The sequence below is a fragment of the Protopterus annectens genome, chromosome 12.part0 (assembly GCF_019279795.1).
Source record: "Protopterus annectens isolate FY-2018-M chromosome 12.part0, PAN1.0, whole genome shotgun sequence".
NCBI lineage: Eukaryota > Metazoa > Chordata > Ceratodontiformes > Protopteridae > Protopterus > Protopterus annectens.
Genome location: NC_056746.1, coordinates 284358587 through 284378467, shown reverse-complemented (window position 1 = coordinate 284378467; position 19881 = coordinate 284358587). Strand labels below are relative to the sequence as shown.

Sequence of the window (19881 nt, the reverse complement as noted above, 5' to 3'; positions counted from 1 at the left end):
TTTGTAAAGTCAGGTTATCATTCTCCACCTCTTTTTTTTTTTTTTGCTGTCAAAGAATTTTAACAATTCCAAATCAGAATTGTTATCTTGAAAATGGACAGTCACTGAGCTGGGCTGGAAACACATTTCTGACCTCTCTATAATGCTAGAGAAAAATGCACCCTAGCTTTCTTCTTAGTCTTCCCAAGTATAATCCACAGGACAAGTTTAGGACGTATACAGCATACTCACTCAGTCAAATGTATCCATTTTTATCTGCAAAATTCTTTCCTTTGACAGTAAACCCCTTAAATGAGGGTGCATTTATGCACAGTGACCAGAACTCACAAGGAACATGCCTAGTCCACACACATCAGTTTCAATCTCAAATGTACAAGAATAGACAAATGATCTTGTATGCTGTTGGAACTGGCTTAACTACACTTCGTTGATGCCTTTTCAGATGGTGTTCTTTTTGAAAATGTAATGTTGATTTAAGTTTTCCAGCGATGTGTCGAATAGTGTGTGTCAGAAGTGCACTTTTGAAGGGATTATCCCTGTTCTTCACTGTGGTGCAACCATGGAGTGGGTATATATAATTTAGGAGACGAGGGGTGCAAGGTGGCTTGCCCCCCTGGAAAAAAATGCTTTTTGTTTTTTATAGTTATCTAGTGATGGTTTTCAAAATTTATCTTTTGGAAAACTGTCAATTTAAATACAGTCCCTCAACATATGCAGTTCTTAAATATGGATGGAGTACCCTTTTACAGGGCATCACTGCCCAGTAATAACAAACTGTTTTTCCAAAAATAACTGCTAGCTTTTCAGTTCTCTGGGTACATATGATCATAAAACAGATTCCCTTCTGGCCCCCTCCATGTCTAAGATAATAAGTTACTCTTTCTCTGAGAAGACTGTCCCTCATTCTGTTTACTGCCCCACTTCATGCATCTTCCAGAGCTTTGGTTGGTGGCCCTTAGACAATAGCCTGACAATGACATATTGTGTTTCCCTATGAAAAGCTCTTTTATCCGAACAAATTTTCCAGCCATGAAGACATTTATAGGGCAGAGGCTTTAATCAAATGTCAGGTTATAAACCTGTGGATGTCAAAAATGTGTTGCCAGACATGCTTGCCTCCCTGCACAAAAGTTGATATATATATATATATATATATATATATATATATACAGACATACATACACACACACACACACACACACACACATACATATATAGATATATAAAATTTTCCATTTATGGTTTTCAGAATTCAACTTTGGGATAACAGTCAATTGAAACAGTGTCTAGAGACAGAATGTAAGTAAACCTCTAAAATGTCTCTATGCTCTCCTTAAACATGGATGTAATAACCTTTTCAGGGCACCACCCTCTAGTAATAACTGAAATTGTTTTTATGAAAGTAGGTTCCAGCTTTTCAATTCCATTAGTGCACTTGATCATAAAACAATTTCATTGTTGGTCTTCCCTATATCTACATTAATAATTTACTCTTTCTTTGAGAAGACTGTCTACGGTTCTTCTTGTTATCCTACTTTATGCCACTTTAGGAAATTTGAATGAGGTCCAGTCTATAATGCATATGGAAGCCCATTTTTTCATCCATTCAGTCTCTGCTCATTCTAGAGGGTCCTGACATTTCAAATGGTTACCTATATACCTAACCCCAAAAGATGGGCAATTCAATCCCTGCCCTTCCAGTGTTTCAGAAGTGTAATGGCCGGAAAGGCATCTGGACCAACCCACTGACCTGGTAAACAAATCAAATAAATAAATGGCAAAAAGTGCTTAAGATGGTGTGAAATGATCTCTTTGTACCTACCTTAGATCCGACATCCATAGCATGCGGAAAGTACTGGCCTGCACAGGGGATGTCCAAAGATCAGTGAGTTGGGCAGAGTGGCTAACATTTACCTGCGGTAGACTCCCCTTCATAAGGAATACTAAAGAAAAAGTGTTCCCTAAGATGAATATCAATGGTTAGCATACTCATGCTTCTTATAGCACCTAGCAGTATTACAATACGCTCTTGTAGGACTGAAAGCATTGAAGCTAATGTAACACTGAATTTTGCATGTCTTGGTAATCATACAGACAGTGAGAGGTGTTGATCCCACAGCTTCCCAGGGGAAGATCAGGATACGTAACTTGGTTTTGAACCATGAAGATACTGGACAGTATTCAACTATTTGGCACTGGTGGTCTTCTTGCCTCTACAAATTTGGTGGCTTGTTGGGCAGACAGTTTTAGAGGTAATGCTAAAAAACAGCTACAGTATCACTAAAGAAAAGATATTAGTTATATGAAGGTTTTGTTCAGAAATAAACCTGGTTAAGAGAGAGAGGTCTTAAACATTCAGGCAGACCCACAGCTGCTTTATGTCCTTTCCAGCATCCTAGAAATTAAGGTGTTTTGTAATGAGGTACTCCACACTTCTGAAAGGAAGACATATGATCTGCATCACCAAGGAGACCTACAATATTTTCCACATGCGAGTGCACACTTCCCCACAAGTATGCTGAAAATTATCACCAGTTGGGACTGGTGAGCCTAACAGCTGCCCACAAGTCATGCATTTGTACTGGGAGTGTTGGTTTCCTGGTGGTCAACTGTTTTACAAGTGGATGCTTGCAAAATAAGGACCATTATCAGGATGATGTGAGCTTGACACTACCAAGCTGTGATGGTAGCCCTTGAGGAAGTGTGTGTACAGGTGCATGCATGCACTCTGCGACAGTGCAGGAAATCCCTGTGGTGAACAGGGTGCTTATCTTAGTAACTAGTGGGATGAAGTTAGGACCATAAAGAAACACCTCTACAGCCACCACTCAGCATGATTCAAGTTGCTAACTTGGAGGTAGAACCATGTACTTCTATGTCTAGGGACGCTGTACAGATGCCATAGGACCCTGCACTAGGAGGAAAGCCAGACTGACATGAACATGGGATTAGCATTCCCCTCCCCAGAGCACACAAGCAAAAGGAGGAAGGGCAACAGAAGCACAAACCACCTTCACTACTGCCTGGGTGATGTCTTCTCCAGACAATCAGTAACTTATTGGGAGGAAGCACCTACGAAAATCATGTTAGTACGTTTATCTGTCCATAACTGTGAAAGCATTTTAGGTTAGAACAAAATAAAAATTAGTGAGAACTGTGTACAGTGCCACACAGAAATTAGTACAGCAGAGAATATTAAGACAAAAAAAAAAAAAACAAAAAACAAAAAAAAACAGTCATCCCTCTTAACTATTCTTGACTTTCAGGGATATTCTTAATTCTGGCTCAAGAATGTGCTCTGTCCCATCTACAACTGTCAATTTTTTTTTTTTTTTTAGTTTTTTGTTTTATAAAAAGCAGATTAAATTGAACAAATAATGATCTTAGTTATAGATTTGTTTTACTTCAGAAAATTTAAGTAAATTCACATATTTTTACTTTAACAACTTTCCAAGTTAATAGTACCACTGCTTAAAAAAGTGCCTCTGCTTTGGGTCCTTTGTCTCCAATTCTGGAGGTAAAAAACAAAACAACACAGATGCAAGGAGACAGCTGTCCCCAGCGTGAAAAGGCTGAAAGCTATGCCTTCTGTTTCTGAACTTGCATTAAACATCACCTGGCTATTATTTACTGTGACCAATAGAGGGCAGTATTGTATTAAGCAATACTGTAGTTTTGCTCAGGAAGAAAGCTTAACACAAGCATCAGTACTTTTATGAGGAATTTGTTTTTTTTTTTTTTTAGTAAGGTAAAGCTACATATACTACAAATTGTGGCTACACAACTAATATATTGGCAATGGCAGATCATGGCTTCAAGAGTTGCTTACATGATGATACATGTTTATAGCTACTAACTTGATTACTAAGTGTAAGAAGATGCAGCTGGTTCCACTGGGTCTGTACCCCGACCCTGCTAAGGGTAACGCCTTTGTCAGTGTTTTTATAATTCAATAAACATAATTAACATATTTTGCATGTTTCAACCTTTTTTTACTGTGCTTTCTAGAGTGGTTTATCCACAGTAATGGCCACCTGGAACAGCTTCTTTTGTTCTACTTTTAAGTCCAAAATATCTTTGCAGTTGTATGATGAAAATTTTGTCAAACAGGAAAAAGGAGGAATGGTAAAGAGGTACACGTATGTACTTATTCAAACAACCTTTGCTTAAAGATCTGTCCTCTTAGAGTGCACTTCTGAAACAATGAGAAGCCTCTTAGTTGAGGAATACACAAGAATTTTTTTTTTTTACCACAAGGCCACATTGAGTCAAATCTAAGCATGCCCTACAGTTTGTAACATGCTACAGGCCACCTTCTCAAACTCAGGAAACCCACACAGCCTTCCTGAAGACACTGGTGAGTATGAATGTCTCTCCAAACACCATCATATTGGGTGACTTCAGCTACCCAAACATAGACTGGGAACATTACTCAAGCCCCAGCACCCTAGCCCAAAGGTTCCTTGAGTTCATAAACTCAAATGCTATGGAACAACTAGTCACCATTCCCACAAGAGGAGAAAATATACTAGACCTGATCATCACAAACATGGGGACAAAATGCTCCACACTGGAAGTATATCCCTCATTGGTGAGATCAGACCATAAATTAATCTCACTGGAGATCCACATCCCGCCCCCACCCCCAGCAAAAGACCACAGTGAAGAACTTCTCAAAAGCAAACTTCACACTTCTTAAGACTGGAGTGGTATCCTTCAAGGCCCCCAAGCCAGTGGAAACCACAACCCACGCTGCTGAAACCCTTACAAATGCCTTCTACGAGCACCTCCAGGAATGTATGGATCAAACAATCCCTAATAAAATCAAGACCCTTTCCACCAAAGGCAGGCGCCCGGTCTGGTGGACTCCAGCCATAAACAAACTCTACAACAAGAGGAGAAAGCTACTACATGACAGAGCAAAATCCCTAAAAGGGAAGGCATCTCTGATCAATACTAGCAAAAGCTACGATCACTCATAAAATCATCCAAGGCCAACTTTGAGAGAAAAATCGCTAATGACACAAAAGACAATCATAAAGCCTTCTTTAGCTATGTTAGAAACCTGGGTGGAAACTCCCAGATATGCTCAGAATTAGTCCAAAATGATAAAAAAATCAATGAACCCACAGACATTGCCAACATACTGGCAGACAGGTTCAGTGCAAATTTCTCCCCTCCCTCCCCCCCAAAAGGAGAAATATCTATCCCACCAGAGTCTAGCCTCCCAAACATCTCAGATGCCCAGGTGAGAGCTGCTCTCTCTAAAGCAAAAAACACAGCATCAATGGGACCGGACGGTGTCCCCGGCTGTGTGCTACACGAACTCAATGAGGAACTAAACGCACACATAAGGCTGCTGTTTCATCTTAGCCTTACTACAGGATACGTCCCACTCCACAAAGGCGGTGCTTCTACGGACCCTGGAAATTACCGCCCCATAAGCTTGACGAGCCTTGTCTGCAAAGCTATGGAGAGGATCATAATGGAACTCATAAATAAAGACATTGGGGACCTACAGACACTGGATCCTACCCAATTTGGCTTTGTCAAGGGCAGATCCTGCCTCTTGAACTTGGTCGACTTTTTCGAAACAGTCACTAAGGCCATTGATGAGGGTAAGGCAGTTCACACAGCCTACCTTGACCTAGCAAAAGCGTTCGACACAATACCCCACTCGGGCATCATAGAAAAGCTCCCCAGCTTAGATGTAAACCCATATGTCACAAGATGGGTTGCAAACTGGCTCAAGGACAGAACACACAGGGTTAAAGTTGCTGGTGCCATGTCAGACTCTAAGCCGGTCAAGAGCGGTGTCCCACAGGGCTCAGTCCTGGGCCCCCTCTTGTTCGGCATTTATTTTTCTGAAGTGCAGGCAAACATAGGGGGATTGTGGCTAACAAAATTTGCAGATGACTGCAAACTGGGCACCATAATTGACACTCCATCAGACACAGACATCCTCCAGAAAGGTCTCATAGAAATGGATAACTGGTGCCAGAGCCATGGCCTTAAGCTAAATGCCAAAAAATGTATAGTCATACCCTTTGGGAAAAACAAGGTAACCCCTAATTACCACATAGGTGGTAATCCATTAAACACGGAAGAAGTTATCAGGGACCTGGGGACCCAAGTTGACAGTAACCTCTCTTTTGACACTCACATTGCCAAAGTGGTTAGGAAGACCTTCTACATTGCCCACCTGATCATGAAGGGATTCACATCCAGATCAGGAGAGGTCATTGTACCCCTGTACTCTTCACTTATCAGACCAATGATTGAGTACAACGCATGAATGTACCTTACCCGACACCTGCAGCAGTTGGAAAAACCCCAAAAGTTCCTCACCAAAAGGATAAAGGGGCTCAAACATATGTCATACGATGCCCGACTGAAGAAACTCCAGCTCTATTCAGTCGCATACCGTCTGCTCAGAGGTGATCTGTGCCTGACATACAAGGCCATGTCCAACCCGGAATTAATGGACATGCTCCACCTCAAAAAATCCAAATCCACCAGAGCCACGAGAGCACGAGACTTAAACCTCAACACGGATATAACTAGGACGTGCTGGAGGGACAGATTCATCACCCAGAGACTCCCTACACTATGGAACAGAATCCCAGTCCATGTGAGGCAGAGCCCCTCACTGACTCTGTTCAAGAGAAATCTTGACGAGTGGATGGGAGATCGTAGGTTTACCCCGGGAATCATCTCTGTATCACTGCTGGACAGAGGCACAGCAAACTAATGGGTATAGTAATCTCATCCTAAGGGGTGGTGAAAGCCACACACACTCTGGCTAGGCTTACAAATGCCCTAGGGCAGATAGCCTAGTATGAACCTATGAACCTATACAAGGGATTGAATGACCATCCACAAAAACAAAGTGAATTAAACAAAGGTTTGCATGTAAACGGGTATGTTACCTGGAATACACTACATGTTATATATGCCAGTAGTTGTCAACCTTTTCCACCACAGATTAACTAATCAACTACCATTTGCTATTCAGTGTGAAACTGCTGAACTGCATTGTGTCTCCTTTTTGATTACAAGGAACAGAAAGAGGACAATCTTTATCTAAAAAGCCTCTCATCATGTGATGGCATAAAACAATACCAGTTTTTAAAGGCAAATATTTAATGGGCTAAGCTCTGCTCTGTGGCATACAGGGTTAAAATCCTTAGTATGACCAGAACAATCAGAGTTCAAACTGTGGCTCAGGTGGTGGAACAGCCAGGAAGCAGACTGGGAACTGACTCCTGTGCTGACTCGCTCTTCCTGGCAAAGGAAACGGTGGTGCCAATCAGCCATTCTGCTCCCATGAAAGCAGAGTCTTGTATGGCAACTGAGGCAGTGACCAGGGATGACAGATTGGTTCTACTAAGCCATTGACAGTAACCATCAATGGTACACGAAAGTAGCACAGAGGCATAAGAAAAGGCACTGGTGGCCTCAGCCATGATGTAAAGACTTGCATCAGCCACTTAGGATAGGGTTAGGGCCACAAGGAAATGCCTCCATAGACTGAATTTGAAATAAGAACCACTGCCTGAAGAGTACAGTCTAGGTCCAGGTCTGGGCAGAAGTGATGCTGTCCATATGTTCTCAGTGTGGGATATAAGCCATACTCTCTTAGACCAGGGAATGAGAATATCCTGAGAGGTAAGAGGCTTAGCATACGTATGAGCATATACAGATATACTGCTTATAATGGTCCTAGAAAATGGCACTTGCCCTAATAGTGGGGATACCTGGGTACTGGGGAGTGAAAAGGCTCAAGTTCAACTGGGGGAAACTATTGCAGGCATATGGATAAAAAGCATAAAAAAAGTGTCTAATGGGTACTGCTAGTAAACACTACAGTCTTAAGTCTAGGAAAAGAAGCAAAATTCAAGATTGCTGCCTCTACCCTGTGTTAATTTCTAGCGTGGGCTGCAGGATCTGTGCACGTTCTGCAGTATCCTTCGTCAGCTGCTGGGTACGCAAGAAGTGTCGTGCTGCTCCCATCTCTAGAACTGTGATCATGGCGGGATGAGTGTCAAGTCGTGGAGTAACCTGCAGAAAGGGCAAAAATATTATAACAATTTTCCAGCAGCAGTGGAATGCAGCAAGAATGTTTCAAGACAGGATCTTAACTAAAGGAACTCACTCACAATAACACAACATGCAAGTTGAATTTGTACAGTTTAAACTCAATTCTACTTGCTGTCCTTTTTATACTGTTGATCCTCTGCAATGCACTACCTCTGAATTCATACAAATGTTTAAAATAACTACTAACATCAAAATGAAAACCTTGAAATCAAAATGATTAGGCAAGTTATGCAAGCTTTCTGTCCATATGCTTAGAACTTAATGATATGCAAATCTGTAAGCCACTTTACCATTTACTTTTCTATCTGAGATTTCCATTACATATTATCCACAAGTGGAAAAGGCAATCCTCTAAGACAACACCATCTGCTGCTATTAAAGTAGAAAATGGATAAAGATCATTAATTCATTTCACTATATTTTTCTCAGTTTAGGCTTGTATGAAGTAGCAGCCTTTTCCAGAAAAGGCAATGGGTGTAACACAGGAACCAATCTGGATGGAATGCCAGTCTGTCATATGGCACAAACCCACATTCACATATGTAGGTTAAATGCATTAAATGGACAATATGAACATTGCTATTCACCTACCTACATGTCTTTCTGGGATACAGGGGAACCTGTAATAAGTGACAAAAACTAACATGGACACAAAGGAGGATGGGCTCAGGGTCCTAGTTGGTGAGACATTTCCCTGTAGTACATCTGGTTGGGGACACATGGCTGAAATGACAGATGGCTGTCACAGTCTTCCTGTGGGATAAAAGAAGCACACAGTACCATACCCACATACTTGATAAACAAGTGCACGTGGGCAGAGAAAGTAGTGTGTGTTGTGCTTGGTGTACAGTACATGCATATATATAACTAAAACATGTAAAAGTGCTCAACAGCATGAAGGAAATCCTGCATGCTACTAGAGTCACAATTATGCTCAAGTATGTGTTTTAGGTAATGTTCCCTAGACACTGTGAAGGAGGTAATGGTGCACATACACCAATCGTACAGGTACTGCCCATTGTCCACTGCATTTTTTCAGTCAATGACATGCCCACTGGGCAGCCTGATGGTGATGCCTGCCATACTGCCTTATGACTCCTACTGCCTTGGGGGACATGGACATTATTTACCCCATATGCATTTTGTTAATGAAGCTGTGGGTATGGCACTGTGTGCTTATCCCTGACCACAGGAAATTTGCAAGAGCCATATGATTCTGCAGCTGAATATGATTTCAGCCAGGAGTCCACAGCAGGGAAATGTTTCACCATCTAGCAGCCTGAACCCAGGCAAAACACAAACCCTGCAAAGAAAGCACTTTGGATTAGAACCAACCTGGTGAAGTGCTGAAAGACAGCAGCACTATTGCATCACAGTGCTGCTCATATAGCATGTATGGATCTGCTATGCCTACTTGAATCATCTTAAGGTGTTTACCACACAAACACAAATTACAGGATTTGAGTCTCACCGTGGGAAGCAAGGCTAGGCTTAAAAAGACTCCCTGGGGTTATTAGCATATGAAACCTGCATCAACCTAGCTCTGTCATGAAAAAAAAAAGTATAATTGCGTAAGAACTTACCATACTAGCAGATGTTCATGTAGAATCACTGTTGCAGTGACCACCTCTTTGTAGATCTTATCCTGCAGGAGGGGCTTGACATATGTATTGACTTCCACAATCTTTTCATCATTCCTCCCTGGGTGGGCTGACTCTACCTTACTAGGGATTTTGGCATACTCCCAGCATAAAAGGGTTGCATCAGCCTGCACCATCTTTTGTTTTTTCTTGCCCATGGAGATCTAGGTGCGAGGCTTTCCTAGGCTGCCTCGTGGGCAGACTCCCAAGGCTGCAGGGAGCTTCCACCAATAACCTTCTCCCATAGCACCAAATCAGATAAAACCTTGAACACTGGCTCTGTCAGTGATACCATGACCAAGGAAAACCTACAGCCATTCCAATCACGGCAGGTGTGAGGGGGATGCACAGAAGCAAAACCCAAATGAAACATGAGACCTTTCCTCAGCATCTATTCTTACTGTAACTTCCTTACATAACTGCACTATGTACTTTGTATGGATCATTGTTGCAGTAATTACCATTATATGGATTCCAAAGCTTATTTATTTATTTTGTGAGAGAAGTAGTTAGTGTTCAGTGTTAGGCTGCAGGAGGTTCTGTAGGACAACAGTGGAAAAACCCGTCCTAGCCCTGAAAATAGTGTCCAGTCTATGTGTTTGGAGAAAGTGAATACAAAAGGAACACATAACTGCATCTAGGATAAAATGGGTACTCACCCCTCTGTGGCCCTGGAAGAGTGTGGCCTGACAACATCCTTGCAAATTCTTAACACAAGTAGTGTAACAAAATCTGATGCAGTAGTCCACCCACACAGGAATAGCTTGTTTTGAAACTGTGTTCCCTTCTTTATTAGCTACAAGGAACCAAAAAATTGCTCGGTCTTGTTTATGTGCATGGCTTTATGTAGGTAATATTCTGTCTGTAAACATCCACAGAATGTAATATTCTCTCTTCCTTATTGTGGGAGTTAAATTTTAAAGCACTCAGTGTGTGGAGGGCAGTTGTGGAACCCAAAACTGTCTCCTGATACCCGTAGATACAAGGTTTGTAGGTTTAGGGAAAACCTTTCAACAACAATAATTTCAGCTATTAGAAACAATTAACAGAAACCCTTGTATTCCGCAAAGTCTCTAACCCGTTGTCTTTCCGCAAAGTCTCTATTGTGGGAGTTAGGAAAATATTGGCAACAACATGATTTGGTTCAGTGACAGCTCTGTGACTACCTTAGCTATAATGAAGGGAGTAATCCATGAGATGATTTTTTTTTTTTTTTTTTTGGAAAACTCAAAAAGGCTCTCTGCATATCAATGTATGGTGTGCAGACATCTTCCTGGGCTGAGTTTAATGCTAATAAAATGTCTGTTTTCAATGTCAGGAACTTGACGGTTGCAAAGGCAGCTGTTTCATAATGAAGCTGGGTAAATTTTTTCAGAACAAATTTCAAGCCCCCATGAAGATGTCAGCACTTTCTTAGGGGGGCCTCAGATGTAAGGATCACTTGAGAAACTTAACTGGTACTAACAGGAATAAGGGGTAAGGCAGGCTGAGCAAACAAATGAATCTTCACTGAGGCACAGGTAATTCTATATTAAGAAGTTTGGAAGGGGTGTGCTTGATTAATGGCAGGAGAATTGGAGGCAGTGGGAAGGACAGGTAAGAGGCAAGTAGTTAAGGCCATCTCACTCCCATCTTTGGTAAGGCGGGAGGCATCTTTGTCTCACTGAATGGCAACACCATTAGGAGTGCAGGTGAACTGGCCCGCAGCAAGAGCTTAATGAAATCACATTGCTTAAGCCAATGACTAGCCTGTCCAGTAGCACACACAGACAGGAAAGGAATGGGCCATAGGGCTCTCACCCACAGGAGAGAATAGGTCTGGCTTACTCTGACTGGAGAATTGAATGTGACAATTTGGGATAGGTAAGAAAGTCATCGGGCAGACAAAAAGGAAGGTTGCAGCAGTGTTTGAGCAGCAGCAGAAGAATGAAAAAAGTCAAAAAGGGTGTTGTAAAATCAGACAATCCAGCTGAGTTGCAGTCTTGAGTTATGCTTTCGCACCAGAGTGAAAATATCTTCCATGTAGATAAGTGAGATTTCCTAGTATTAGGCTTCCCACCTTCACTCATGATTTATCATATATCTTAAAACTGGTGTCTAAAGGGCAACAAGGTTATATCATCCACGCTGTCCTACTGTGCGTTTTCATGTTCAGGTGAATCAAGGATTACAGTGGATATAAAAAGTGTACACACCCTTGTTAAAATTCCAGGTTTTTGTGATATAAATAAATGAGACCACAATAAATCATTTCAAAACTTTTCCCAACTTTAATGTGACCTATAACCTGTACAATTCAATTGAAAAACAAACAAATCCATTAGGGGAAAAACATAAAAAATAAAAAACGTACAATATGCTGGTTGCTTAAGTGTTTACACCCTTAAACTAATACTTTGTTGTGTGTGCGCACCCTTAAAGTAATACTTTGTTGAAGCACCTTTTGATTTAATTACAGCATTCAGTCTTCTTGGGTAGGAGTCTATCAGCATGGCACATCTTGACTTGGCAATATTTGCCCACTCTTACTTGCAAAAGCACTCCAAAGCTGTCAGATTGCGAGGGCATCTCTTGTGCACAGCCCTCTGCAGGTCACCCCGCAGATTTTCTATTGGATTTAGGTCTGGGCTCTGGCTGGGCCATTCCAAAACTTTAATTTTCTTCCGGTGAAGCCATTCTTTTGAAGCCATTCTTTTGTTGATTTGGATGTATGCTTGGGATCATTGTCATGTTGAAAGGTGAAATTCTTCTTCATCTGTAGCTTTCTAGCAGATGTCTGAAGGTTTTGTCTCAAAAGTGACTGGTATTTGGAACAACTGTTCATAATTCCCTCCACCTTGACTAAAGCCCCAGTTCCAGCTGAAGAAAAGCAACCCCAAAGCATGATACTGCCACCACCATGCTTCACCATTTGGATGGTGTTCTTTTGGTGAAGCGAAGTGTTGTTTTTGCTCCAAACATACCTTCTGGAATTGTGGCCAAAAAGTTCAACCTTGGTCTCATCAGACCATAACACATTTTCCCACATGCTTTTGGGAGACTTGATGTATTGTTTTGCAAATTTTAGCCGGGCCTGGATGTTTTTCTGTGTAAGAAAAGGTTTCCATCTTGCAACCCTACGCCATAGTCCAAACAGAAGGGGAATATGGGTGATTGTTGTCACATGTAGTTCACAACCAGTACTTGCCAGAAACTCCTGCAGCTCCTTCAGTGCTGCTGTAGGGCTCTTGGCAGCCTCCCTGATCAGTTTTCGTCTCATCTTTTCATCAATTTTGGAGGAACTTCCAGTTCTTTGCAACGTCACTGCTGTCCCAATATTTTCTCCACTTTTTGATGACTGTCTTCACTGTGTTCCAACTGATACCTTTTAAATATGAGATCCCTTTGATGCTTTGTAAGCTCTCTGTGAACCATGGCTTTTGCTGTAGCAGGCAACTCAGTAAATGTTAGGAAAATCCTACTAGGAAAGCTGAACTTTATCTGCGGTTAATCAGAGTCTCTTTAATTGATGGCAGGTGTGTACCCAAGAAGACTGAATGCTGTAATTAAATCAAAAGCTGCTTTAACAAAGTATTAGTTTAAGGGTGTGCACACACAACAAAGTATTAGTTTAAGGGTGTGCACACTTATGCAACCAGCGTATTGTACTTTTTTATTTTTTATGTTTTTTTAATTGAATTGTACAGGTTATAGGTCACATTAAACATGGGAAAACTTTTGAAATTATTTATTGTGGCCTCATTTTTTTACATCACAAAAACCTGGCATTTTAACAGGGGTGTGTAAACTTTTTATATCCACTGTACATGGAGTAGCAGATTAATGGCTCTTTTCTTACTGTCACAGTCTTACTCGGAGAACCAGTACTGCCTCTACCAAAAGGGTGCTGTCAACAGCATTTCTGACCTCTTCTCCCTCATCGAGAAATTGAGGATAGAAGGGTACACATACAGAAATAGTTTTGTTCAGCTGCCTAAGCATCATTGCGTATTTTTTTGGAGCATAATGTCTATAGCTGCCTTTTGCTCAGCTAAGCAAACAGGACTAATTCTGATATATTCAAACTGGGAGTAACGTTCAGTAAGATGGAACATGTACAACAACCATTTGTGGGGACGTACTGATGTTCTTCTCTACTGATCTACCTTCGGGAAAGGATACAAGAGGCAAATAGGATCATCCCTGACTCCAGGGCCACTTTCTGTTTTGCAAAGTCAGCCTGTACAGCAAATAAGGATTCCCCCAAACCCTTGCTATTTATGTACAGTATCATTGTAGTGCTGTCCATTACTAGCTGTAATAGTCTTGGTTTCCAGATTAGTTTGAAATCCCTGAAAGCAAGAATTTCAATCACCATTTCTTGTATGATGATGTGCCTCTTTTTTTGTTTCTGACTCCAGGTACCCTGCAGTATGCAACCAGCTGACTGCAATCCACAGGCTATGTTCTAAGGTACATATAGTCAGAGTTTAGCTCCTAGGAGCCTGTCTAAAAGGAATAGATTCCTCTACATGACCAGATACAGAGGAATACAGAGTCCTCTGCATCTGGTGATTTCACCATATGACTTTCTGCCTAATGCAGGGTAATGAGCATGGCCTCCTCCAGGCTTTAGGTATGCTAGTGCCAAACACTTCTGAAGTATTACTGTAGCTTCCCCGTGTAGAGTTTTTCTAAGGGGACCATAATGATGGTCAAGGGCTCGCACCCCATGATTCTTATGAACTCTACAGTTATTTTGGGTCATTTCTTGGCCTTCTGAGTATATGAAAATGACTATTGTTCTGGAAAGTCTAGAACTGTACTTGGGAATGGTGATAGACAAACCTAGATTCTCAAAGCCATCCAGGGTGTTGGGCTGGTCTTTGGTCAACTGGAGCCCTTGGCAAAAGGGTTCCACAATGCCTTCCTACACCACCTGGTGCTCACATCCTGGTCTACCTACACCATCCAGATTACTGGAAAAGCTCCCCTGCTAAAGTAGTGCCCCAGGTAGCCGCCTAGTTGGCCTACGCCTAAGGACAGCTATGCCAGGGTGTATGCTAATGCCTTCACTAGTTCCTTCTGGGACTGGGTCTACATTAAGCAGGCATCCAGAAACAGGAAGATGTGAATGCCTTTGGTTCTGCAATCAGCTACAAATGGAACCAAACACTTGATAAAAATCTTGCCAGAAATTGCTAATCCAAAAGACAAAGACAAACTGGCACCTACTCTGAACATGAGTAAGCACGTGGGCCCCATGTATGGGATTGTGTACACATGAATCCTTCAAATCTAGAGAAACTATCAGGGTTTGGTGAAACGCAAGCAGAAGGGCATGAAATATCAGCAAACTTTGGCACGTTCAAGAATTTGTTTCATTTTGACAGCTCCAGGATGGACCTCCAAGAAAGCTATCCTTTCCTGACAATAGAAGCACTCCTGAATAAAAGCCCTTGGCACACCCCTTATAGCTCTTTACCAGAAGGAAGTTTTCCAAAACAGGCGCTATCAGGTGCCTTTGATCCTTTAGCTTTGTAGGAATCCCCTGAAATTCTGAGAATGATAGGAACTGCAGCCTGTATCCCTGGGAAACCACCTGCGGAACTCACCTGCCTCATGTAATACTTTTCATTTTTTTTTTTTTAAAAACAAGGCCAGTCGTCCTCTTATTCATTTGACATTTTGTACACCACAGGGAAATCTGAGGTATGGGGGGGGGGAATTTTGGTAAAAGGAGAGAGGGAGAGAGAAGTGTGGCATATTCACTGCTGCTTCCTACTTGAGACCTGGCCTCCTCCCTTTCTGATACTCTTGTCTTGGTTTCTGAAAGCCATTCAGAAAGGGAGGAGGCCAGGTCTCAAGTCAGAAGCAGCAGTGAATATGTCACCTCCCTTTCTGATATTCTTGTTTTGGTTTTTGAAACACATTCAGTCTTTGCCTGCCTTCCTTTACCCTTATGTTGGTGATATGGCCAATGTTTTGAAATATAGTTTCTATTGTATCTTGGTACTGGAATATGGAATGATTGTTCAAGAAATTCCTCCATTTTTCCCTTTTCTTCCATTTTTTAAATCTCTTTGGAAGGGGTTGTAAAGAGCAGCTCCTTACACATGGATGCACTGGATAATTGTGCTTTTACATCCTCTGGCAGGGGCTGCATCCTCAAGTCAGACATTACTTCCTAATGACTGGCCCCACATCAGCAGTACTGGATGCTGCATATGCAGCATCACAATCACCTTTTAAAATAAATATATCTGCCTAAATACAATGTGAATTTGGAAGGCTAACTTCACTTTCAGAATGGTGTCAGTCATACCACTGATATTTCACTCAACTATATGATGACTTCGCCTTGATACCTGATCTTGTGAGTCTCACAATTTGGGGCTCAGAAGGCCTGGGCTGCTGACATGCATACCTTCTTCCCAAAACAGTCCAATATTCTGGTCTGCCAGTCACTGGGAAGGGAATTTGGGCCTGTAACTAACTTTGACCATTTTGTAGCTCTCAGGAACATCACTCAAAGCTTATGCTCCTAAATTTTGAAGAAAGGTCAAAGTTTAATTGAAAGAGAACAGACATTTACACCTTCAATGCTGTAAGAAGTAGATAACAAGTGTAATGTGTGGCAATGGTGTAAGAGTTGTGGCGTTACAGCTCTGCACATCAACATTTGCTTTTAGTTGCAAATCATGGCAAACCATGGACCTTGTGACCCATATCAAATTACTGTGCAACATTTTACATTTTCAACATTTAAGAATTGAAGTGTGACTTCCAATATAGCTGCACATTAAGTAAAAGCTTAATTCTAGCTCTCCCAGTGTGAAAACAGAAACTTAGTAGAGAATGCCAATGAACCTGGATTTCCGAGTAAATCTCAGTAATAGCCTGGATGCCAGGAAAAAAAAGAAATAGTGAGGACCTGAAGGACAGATCAGCTATAAAAGGCAACAGAAAACACAGAATTGTTAAAGGACTGTAGTCGTTCAGTAAAAAGCAATGCAAGTTCCAGATATAACTTCCAGTAACCTTGAAGAAAGTATAAAGCAACTGCACACATACTCGACTAAAATAAATATAACACTGATGGAGTACATCAACTCAAACAATAAAATGGTGGAAAAATGGAAGAAACTTTAAACAGATACTCAGATAAGGTGATAAAACTGCAAAACTCAGAGGTCAAAATGAAGAAAAGCTGCCTGAACATGAGACTGCACAAGATGTTTCAAAAAATAGAATTAGTGGACAAAGCACTTAGGGGAAAACCTGATATTTCCTGCTGTACCTGAGAAACTAGAAGGAACAAACTGTATTAATTTCATAAAAGCAGAAATAAGCAACTGAACTGCTATTCCACAACAGGAATTATTAACTGAAAGGGCATATTGTGTGTATGCTCCAAACCTGGCTATGAGAAAACAATCTAGACATTTAATAGTAAAGATGCAATCTTACCAGAAGGAGGAGTTGATTCTGACAAAACTGTGGCAGAAGGACAAAGTACCAAAAGTGGGAGACAGCAGAATATTTGTGGAGAATGACAACTCATTGTACACCAGACAGAAGAGGAATACGTTTATTCTGTTATTTAGGAAATGTCTAGACGCAGGCATGAGATTCAAACTGCTGTGCCCAGCTATATTCAAAATATTTTCCCTGGAGCAACAAAATCATCTTTTGATGAAGTACACACTAAGGAAGAAATCAAAAAAGTTTGCCCTACAAAAAGTGAGCTGTGAAACAGAAAGATTTTGCTTCTTGTTCTTCTGGTAATAAAGACCACAGACAGACTTGTGCCACTGAACCCTTTCCCAGTGTTTCAACGGAAAATGCTTGTGGGGGGGGAAAAAGCACATGAGTTGACTAGAAAAATTGAGAGTGCACTGGAGATAAGGCAGAGACAAGGTTTGGAGATGAACAGGAATAGAACGAGAAGATCTGGAAATAATGGACTTTCTTGGACTTTTATGTTAAACTTGTAGGGGACTGAAAAGCATATACCCTACTTCATGTCAATAACATTTGGAGAATAAAATCAGTAACTTGGGAATTGACAAATGTGAGATTACAAAGCAATAACTATATTTGTGAAACAGGACAGAACAAAAATATGGAAATATTGGACTTTTTTGGACTTTGTTAAACTTGTAGGGGACTCTAAAGAATATGCCCTACTGCATGATATTATCAGAAAATACTCTGGTGGGGAAGTTTTTTTCTTAATAGTTTCTGAAGAGAGGCATAACATAACAAATTTATTAAATAAATTGAGCGCTTCTGTCCTGGTTATAACAGACTTAATCAGGTATTCTGACGAAGTCTGTTGTTATAACCAGGACAAAAGCACTCAATTTATTTATTAAATCTGTTATATTGTGCAGTACATGTCATGCCTCTCTTCAGTTTGTTTCTTGAAGTTTTTAGTGTTCGGTTCTTGGTTTTGTTGAGTTTATCTTTATTGTACTATTTAAGTGGTACATGATTTTCTTTGCATGTTATGAAGTAAAATTTTCAGTTATTTTTAAGTGTAATGGGGATACTAACGTAAATAGGTGCTCCTTTTTTTTTCTTTCTCCCTTCTCTCTTTCTCCTTCTTCAGATTTAAGAAATGTAGGTACTACAATGTAAGAAATTCTGGTTAAAAGAGCATGACAAATGAAAAATTAGTGAGATTTTTCTCATTACTGCATAGTAGAATGACTGAGGTAAGGCTCTAGAGTTATCATAAAAAAAAAGTTGCTTAGCAGCAAGCTTTCTAAACCCATGCATATTATCGAGGTAATCCTTTTTTGCTGTTTAGCAATCTGCAGTTGCTCCTCTTCTTGTTCTGTGAGACTCTCCCTATTTCGCAATACTTAAACATTTGTCAGTCCCTCTAAATAATTCTTATTTCTTAATCATATCTCCCTTTCTTTTATTTCCATCCAATTTTTAAATTCTACTTTAATTTTATCCCAGACTCTAGCTATATTTTCAGAAGAAATTTATCTTCTCAATAGTCCCTGAATAATTCCTGCTACCCATCCCTTAAATTTCTCTCTTTTCAACAGATAAGTGGGAAAGTACCAATAACAAGTTTTCTAGCTAAAGCAAGTAACTAAAAAAATAATTTTGACCAAGTTTTTTTTAGTAAAAAGTTTTGTATCTGGTTCTAATGTCTCCAGCAGACAATCTGATAAAGAGAAATGGCTTGGAGAAAATGTTTTCTGAAAGCATTCAAGTGTTTTCCCAACTGAGAGAGCTATAACAATAAGGGAAAAACAGACAGCACTTAATAGAATCACAGGCTCTACCATGCGTCTTAGCATGGATAAGCTTTCTTTTACTTTAGCTCGAGTATGTGTGCGTGGCTGTTAGATTGGAACATTTGTTCCTATTAGGAATGTAAAACTTCAATATTTGAAGATGTACATATTATTTGTAGAATCTAGAACAAAAGCTGCCATTAAAAAACAAATAATTAGTATAGCATATAAAATACTGCATGATAACTATAAAAATCAGAGTAGGTTAGAAAGGATTGGGAAGAGAGACTGGTTAAGCAATTCACAAAGAAAAAAATGGGGGATATATGCATGTCTCCCAAATATGCAACAAAATGTAGAAGATTTAGGATTTTTGCTTGGAAATGCTTTCATAGATATTTTTATACCCCAAGTAGATTCCAGAGAATTTTTCCTCAGGTAGACAGCAAATTTTGGAGGTGTGACGGGGAAGAAAGAGGTACTTGGGAACTCAGTTTTTGTATCTTGGGGAATAATATGTAAATTCACTGTGAACTCTCAGTACTGAATTCACATCTTTCATGCCAAATATTTTCATAAATCTATTTAAAAATCTACCCTCCTTTGTTATATTTTCACATTTGGGCCCGCCAGACACATCTTCACTGTTGCAAATCAAATTAAAGTCCCAGCCTATAAGTAATATTCCTTGCTGAAAGCTGATTATTTCTACCAGAATTTTCTTAAGTTCCATTACAGCAGTTTTTGGTGGAATATAAATACATGCCAGTGTAATCCTCCTCCCTTGCCAGTAGCCCCTTAGTACTACAAATCTACCATTGTTGTATTTTTTATCCTCTTCTATTACTATTGGAGCTCCTCTTGCAATTAATATAAGTACTTATCTCTTCCTTTGCCCAGGT

The 19881-nt window shown here is 40.5% G+C and overlaps 1 protein-coding gene across 1 annotated transcript in view; it reads right to left on the bottom strand.

The window, feature by feature from the left end:
* The window catches only part of TRAP1 (TNF receptor associated protein 1), a 950501-nt gene that overhangs the window by 93069 nt on the left and 837551 nt on the right, over positions 1-19881 (bottom strand). Inside the window, exon 16 of the mRNA XM_044089342.1 lies at positions 7916-8061. Coding sequence (XP_043945277.1) covers positions 7916-8061 — 146 coding nt within the window. The remainder of the gene's footprint in view (positions 1-7915; positions 8062-19881) is intronic.